Raw genomic sequence first — 7,465 nt, forward strand, 5'->3', positions numbered from 1 at the left:
TATATATATTTATATTTAATTTCAAAAATATATATATTATAGACATAATGTGTAGCTAAGCCTATTAACAGACTTAATAGACTTAGATTCACATTTATTATAGAACACAAATTCAAAATAAAGTATCTTGACTTTCACCCCCATTCTGTTTTCTGCCTGTTCCTTCTGAAGATGTAATATCTGCTGTATTTTTTCCCTACAGAACTTTGAGAAAGAAGAAGGGGAGCCGAAATTCAAGCAGCAAATTGTTGGTCAGACTCAGGTGGTCAGAGAGGTATCAGCAAATGTGAATTCTTACCCCAGTTTTCTCATCAATTATTTTTATCCCAGAAAGGGAAATGTTGACCCAGATCCTTTGTTTGTGTTGTCCCTGAGACCGACCAGCTGCCGCCATTCCCTGATGAGGGTGGAAAAGCAAGAGAAGCTGAATTTTTTAAAACATCCTACAATGCTTTTAATATCAAAATTTTCCAAGTCAGTCAGCTTTGTTTTCAACCTGGTTTGCCATCGATGAAAGAATTTTGCACTTTTCATCAGGGACAGCAGGACGGCACGGAAGACGTTGAACCAGCGCATCCCTTAGTTAGCTGTGCGAACTCAGACAAGTCACTCTAAATCTCTCGGCCTCACAATAGTCATTGGTAAAGATCAACTAGAAGATCTTTAGAGATGTTTCTTCTAGGCCTTGAACTACTGAACAAGTATTACTTATTTAGTCAGTTTCACATAGTGCCATAATACTAAATTTTAAAATTCAAAAAAAGGAAAGGCTAACACTACGGAACACCAGTGTCTAAACAGAATTCTAAATTTTATCATAACAATTCCCAGGTCTAAAACAGGATATTCCGTGCTCTCCACATATAGTAAGAGAAACAACGTACACATTTGCACATAGCTTTTATAGGAATAGAAATAAGAATAGGTTTAGTTCGTCCCAATGTTGAGTTTGCCAGGCATCTAGAATCCTGTTATACTTGATAAAATTAGGTCTCTAGGACATCCCTCCAAATATGCAAACACTCACGGCTTCTCAGAAAATGGGGCACTACTGATGGATAATGTGATTAAAAGGGGTTTTCAAGTAATTGAACATAGGTCAACAAGAGCTTCTAATATAATTCCCTCTCTTGGACTTTCACTTAACATACAGATAAAGCATTCATTTCCTTTTTACCTTTAGTTTCATCATAGAGTCTTGGCTCATTTTATCCCCTCTTGCGTCTGGCACATCATCAATACCAATCAGCTTGGCCTTATATTTTACACCATCACCTTTGAACCTTGCTAAGAGATATTCGTCTGTCTTTTCAGGGCCTGAGAAAACAAAGGAATACAGGATAAAGAATGCCAGTTCTAATTATGACCAAATATGCTCTAGACTCTCCAAAATTTAAGTAGTATAAATCCTAATTATACTACAACTGATCATGTATATAATATTCTATCCTGTCGTATTCTTACTTCCCTTGAGCAAAATCATGTTCCACAATCAACTGTGTATGGAGTTGGGGTGGGGAGAAAATAAACTCTTAGAAGTACAAAATTGACAGCATTATGGGAAACTTATGGGAATATGGGAGGTGGGAGTTGAGGACATTGTTCATCATAGCTTTTTTTAAGTCTTTAAAAGAATATAAGGATGATAATATACGTATTTTTAACATAAGAAAAATAAGCTGCCAAACAATTGACCAACATTTTAAACTATCAATAAGGCAGAAAGGAATTATGCCTAAGTTCTCTTGAAAATTATTAAGATAATTATCCCATCTTTATATTGTCTTTTGCTCCTTTTACAAGGTCTGTGTAGTCCCATTCCTAATGAGTTCAGTAAAACCAAATGGTAAATAAAAAATAATTAATGATTGCATTCTTAACTGAACAAGATGCCTATGAGTATTTCCCAGCTGGACCTAAGTGGGTGTAATCGCATGTTTCCAGAGATGTCTTATTACAAGTGAGATGAACCAGTCTCTTCTCCCAAAGTACAACTTTCCTATTAGGAGAACTTGAGACTAAGCTGAGGTTGAAGGAAGGTAAGAGCCAGCCCTTACTTTATTCTGAATCTCACATTTCTCCAGGAATAACCACCTTTAGCTCCCTTCCGTGGCTTCAAGAGGATTTCTCCATACCTTTCTTTTTTTCCTTCTTTGAGGGTGCTTTTGGTGCGGCCTGTTGGTCGGGCTGACCGTTGGTGGCACCGGTCTCCACTTCGTTAGACATGGCAAGAAGGCAGGCAGCAAACCCCAGTACCAGTGAACACTTGGTGACACCAGGCGATCCCCAATGGAGAAGTCTCAAATAAACATAACCTCCCACAGACGCCTGTAGGCAGAATTTAGAGGCATATTGAGATCAGAACACAGCAGACCCAGACTTTATGCCAGAATAGGCTTACAACTAGTGACTTTCTTTTGTAGTTCTTTGGACTCATTTTGTTCCTTCTCCTGCTGTATTAGACTGAAGACTGAAAGCAGGGGAGTGGGTAGGGCCGTTTCCTTTGTAGTTTCCAAAATGGAATATGTGTGCCTATTAGGTTTTTCTTTAAGCACTTGGTATCTGGTAACGTTTAATGATTATCTAGCTAAGCAGTTTTTATTAGAACTTTGGCATAAAAATCAAGTATTAAAGATAGGGATCGAAAACTTGCTAGGTTTTATTGCAAAACAGAAATAAATTGAATGCTGAGCCTGGTGAGATTGCAAATGCCATTTGAGATTGGGCATTATAAATTTCAGTTCTTCACAAAACTGCTTAACTCTAAAAGCGGTGACTAGAGTTATGAACTGTATCTTATTCACATTGATAAATTTGTTTTAAGTGTTAGGATTCTGCATATGATCCCCAGGGCTATCCAAGCACTATAAAAGACATCCTTTTTTGCCATTAACACTTATTTGTACCAGGGAAATAATGGATTGAGGGGGTGCCAATTGTGCAACTCATCTAGTACATTTTTATGCGATTATTCAGCATCACCATCCTCCAAACAGTCTGTCCTGTGCTCTCATAACCTCTGCCCTACCCACAATGTATCATAGTAGGAGAAACAGGAAAACGCAGTCATTGTAAACCACACAGAAGTGAGCTAACTTTCCAAAAGGTTCTCTCACTTCCCAGGAGCCAATGTTTCCATATAGCTGTAGAGAGATCTAGAATGAATAGATTAACTTTCTACATTAACTGATGACCAAAGGCAAAGAAAAGTCATTCATTGTTTTGTAATCGTTTTAAGACAACATGTGGGCTGGTACACTAACCCCTTCACAACCCAGCCTTCACTAAAAGCCCTCTTCATTCTGTGCCTATACTACCCATTTAAGTGAACATTTTAATTGAAGGACTAAGCCCACCACATGAGAATACCTGTCGTTTGTTAGATACTTAAAGAGTATCTAAATAAAAAGTAAGTCTCAAGTTTTCACTCAATTTAAATTGCACTTAGCTTGTTTACAAATGTCAACATGTTTTCATAGGGGTCAGTACTTAATTTCTCCCACCGTGAGTTTTAAAATAGTCTTTATAATCTGAACAGCCTTTAAATATATACATTCATGCAATCTATGTATGAGTAATGTTATCTGAATTGTTTCATTTGGAGATTTAGTAGTTAATTTTGCTCAAAGACACCTGGCTGGTTGGCAATCAGGGAGACAGTCTGTTTATAGATGAAAGTCTTACACAGTAGAAGACTCAAAGTTATACTTAACTCAGGACTTAGGTGGGAACCAGGCACTACTAACCTTTTACTTGTATTAACTCTAAAAGATTCATAGTAGTCCTGTGAGTATTACTGTGTCACAATATTTCATTTTCCAGAGGAAGGCCAAGGCACAGATATATTTTTTTTCTTTTTCCTTTTCCTTTTCTTTTCTTTTCTTTTCTTTTTTTTGAGACAAAGTCTCACTCTGTTACCCAGGGTGGAGTACAGTGGCGCCATTTTGGCTCACTGCAACCTCCACCTCCCGGGTTCAAGTGATTCTCCTGCCTCAGCCTCCTGAGTAGCTGGGATTACAGGTGTGCGGCACTACGCCCGGCTAAGTTTTGTATTTTCAGTAGAGACGGAGTTTCAACCATGTTAGTCAGGCCGGTCTCAAGCTCCTGACCTCGTGATCCACCCAACTCGGCCTCCCAAAGTGAAGGCACAGATATTTTAAACGACATACCTGCTAAGTGATATAACCAGGTTTGTAACCCAGACTGTCTGGCCCCAAACCAGAGCTCCTCAACACTGCAGTGACAAATCTCAGCTGAGAAGCTGTATTCCAGCACAGCTTCACGTAGTCCTCTTGAAATACACATGTCCATTGCATGGTTTACACACAAGTCTATTTGCTTGTCTGTCCATACACTGGACTATAATCTCCTTGAAGGTAGGAGACTCATTTCTCAATGTCTGGGATATAGATGGCATTCGTGTAGATGGTAATGAGGACAGTTGTAGCTATGCACATTTTCTTCCTTGCTTGTTAAGTGTATACACTGGTATGTATTACCTGTTTTCTTATCTCTCTATCTTCTCTTTTAATGCAAGTATTTTTGAAGTTAAATGTACAATTTTGTTTTTAGGCAGTGCATTATTCGGATGGGACTGTGACTGAAGTCTAGGAGTGGTTAATGTAGCCCAAAGACACTAACCGTTTTCCAGAAATGAATGTGATGCCTGCTGGATCTTTGCAGCTTCCCAGTTTGGGGAGAAGGTGAGAACGTCTTTCTCGGAATGAAAGACAGTTGCACCTTTTTAGATGGAAACATTTGTGTGGCTGTCGGGGGGGAAGTTGAAAGGTGTGGAAGGGTGTATGTGGATGCTGAGTAGCTAGAGGGGTGATCTGTGCCATTTATTAAGTTGTCTGAGCTTCAGAACTACCTCTATCCCTGGTTAGTGAAGCTGGAGCTAGACTGTGCAAACATTCCTGCTTTGCCTGCTTTGCCTGCTGGCTGCATGGTGGCTCTGCCAGTAAGGGGCGCTGGAGGGAAACTGCCAAGCTGGAGAAGGGACACGGACATGTCTGCTTGCTCCACATGGACTTCCTTATGGCTTGAGGCTCCTGGGAGTGTGACTCTAGTAGAGCTTCTTCACCCCAGCAGCAAGAGTTTCTTCCTAAAACAGCCCCTGAATCCAGATTTAACACTTGCAGAACTAGCCTCATCATGCCCATCTTGGAGACACCAGCATTAGTCCTCTGGTGTACTCTCTCCAGGCCAACAGGTCCCAGGTCCTCAGATACAGGGACTCCAGTCCTAGCTGAGCAGTACTCCCTTCTCACAGGCCTCAGTAGCAGCACCATGAGATCCCCTCCTGCAAGCTTTATAAACTTTGACGGTTCCAATGTCTTACCTTTGTCCACTCAGCCCTAGAGGTGGTAGCTGCTTTCTGTAGTTTACTTAACCAGTGATGACTTGGTCTTCTCTTCTTACTCTCTCAGTTTTCTAGCTAACAACTTTATACCTAGTTAACGCTTAATATCTGCAGTCATACAACCACGAACAAGCCTGATTTTGGAAGCTAAGCAGGGTCAGGCCTGATTAGTATTTGAATGGGAATTAATGCTTAACATTAAAATCTTTTAAAATAACTGATGTGGACTGAACTCCAGCTGACACAATGGTAAGGCTAATCTGTTTTGATTTTCCAGATCAAAAAACTATTCTTTAAGGATACCCTAAATGTGGCAGATTCAAGTGTTTCATCTGAATATTAATCCTTATATGCTTTTAAAAACCATATTATTTTGGCTTTCAAGGCTATATTTATATACTTCAATATCTACTTTTTACTTCCTAGGCCCAGAACAAGAACTGTAACAATATATTCCAAAAGAGAATACATTCTATTTTCTTCATGGGAGGCCATTGAAGTGTATGTGACTATACCTTCAGGTCTGTCTTGCTTAGTTCAGTATTACGCTGAGTTCATCAATGCATGTGTTGATAGCAGCGGCAAGATGGCCCAGAACTGGGTTAGAATCGCTGGCTGAAAAAGTGATCTGGGCTTAAGAGTTTGTTGCCCATCTTTGAAGCCGGATATGATACTTTACTGCAGGGTATTATTTCTGACATGAAAAGACTTAGCTCATTAAATTTGGCTATTTGTATTCTAACATGAGTCTATTTTAAAAGAATTTGAGAAGTGCCACAAAGAACTTTGAGGGGTTTGGGGGGAGGGAACGGTGGCATGTGGGTTTAGTCATGAAAGTAATACAAGACATAGCTTAAGACCACATATCAAATCTAGCACTGGCAGACTGGGCCAAATGGAAGCGTTCTAAGGTGAGTGGTGTTACCTTGCTATAAGTTTTTATAGCAAAAATTCCTCTGTTCAGATATTTAAATACAGCTTTTCATAGCACTGGAGTTGTTTTAAAGGTATTTGTTTTCCTTTGACCATATCCTTTCGCCATTTGGGTATGAGCAATTCCAAGGGACAAGGAAGAAAAACATGAGGAAAAGTTTAATAATATAAATTCCCTGAAGAAAATGGATGTGTATGTTGAGTTGCAATAGCCAAGGGTAAGTCTCATTGTAGGCCATACAATTGAAAATGTATCTATCTTTACTTCCTGAAATGATCAGAAGGTAGACTCTGCCCATAGACCTCAAGACTACAAACCCCTTTACAAAAAAAATGTTCAAGACTTATTGCAAGATTTTAACAAAAGTGTACATCCAGTTATGCACATACCAGAGTGATAATTTACCTTTTTCCCAAGGTTTAAAGAGCAAGTCCCCATCACAGACTTGTCAAATAGGCAAGTTATCATCTAACAAGCAGTAGAAAGAAGGCAGCTCGCTTATAGACTTAGATCCCTCTGTAGAAAATAATTGGTTTAAACTTAATATTCAATATTCAAATGCATTACATTTGATTACCCTTCCAAACTGGGGCTCTGTTGAAGAAAGTGTCTAGCTTATGTTAAGCAATGAGGTCTGTTTGAAAGCTCTAGGATGGTAATAATCTCTTATAAATGGAAGCAAGTGAGTGTAGCACAAGGAGGAAGTATACAATTTTCTCACTTGTTGGGTGTAGTCTCAGGTCCCTTCAGTTCAAAAAGTGCAAAATTAGTCAGGAAATACACCCAAGGGGTGTTATCACAAGGCAAGGATTACAAATTAAAGCTCAAAAACACATAAAAAGGCTCACAAGCACAGTTCCCCACCTAAAAATAGGTAGTTTGTTATCCTGGTTCTCAGGGACAGGCTGTTTCCTTCATTGGAAGATTGAAAAGAGAAGTAAGATGACACATGTAAAAACAAAGGAGGATCTAAAGTTATCCTATAGTCCTGACTCCTTTTTAAGGCCTCAGATAGAACAGAAAGCTGTAAAGGAAACTCTGCTATATTAATAAAATTAGCTTCCATTTAAGTGAAGATCTCTAACTTGGATTTTGGACTTAATACAAATCTCCCTGAAAGAATGCAGAGACTTCCCCCTTCTGTGGTACTAGCATCAGATGACTACGAG

General features: G+C 39.2%; 1 protein-coding gene across 3 annotated transcripts in view; it reads right to left on the bottom strand.

The window, feature by feature from the left end:
• Nucleotides 1-7,465, bottom strand: part of DAB2 (Dab, mitogen-responsive phosphoprotein, homolog 2 (Drosophila)) — a 56,337-nt gene that overhangs the window by 19,913 nt on the left and 28,959 nt on the right. For all 3 annotated transcript variants that reach the window (XM_011966239.1, XM_011966233.1, XM_011966226.1), the window contains exons 2-4: nucleotides 2,136-2,328; nucleotides 1,178-1,317; nucleotides 299-397 (exon numbers count right to left, since the gene is read on the bottom strand). In XM_011966239.1, the coding sequence (XP_011821629.1) occupies nucleotides 299-397; nucleotides 1,178-1,317; nucleotides 2,136-2,226 (330 nt within the window). In that variant the 5' untranslated portion in view covers nucleotides 2,227-2,328. The remainder of the gene's footprint in view (nucleotides 1-298; nucleotides 398-1,177; nucleotides 1,318-2,135; nucleotides 2,329-7,465) is intronic.

The sequence above is a fragment of the Mandrillus leucophaeus genome, unplaced genomic scaffold (assembly GCF_000951045.1).
Source record: "Mandrillus leucophaeus isolate KB7577 unplaced genomic scaffold, Mleu.le_1.0 Scaffold119, whole genome shotgun sequence".
NCBI lineage: Eukaryota > Metazoa > Chordata > Mammalia > Primates > Cercopithecidae > Mandrillus > Mandrillus leucophaeus.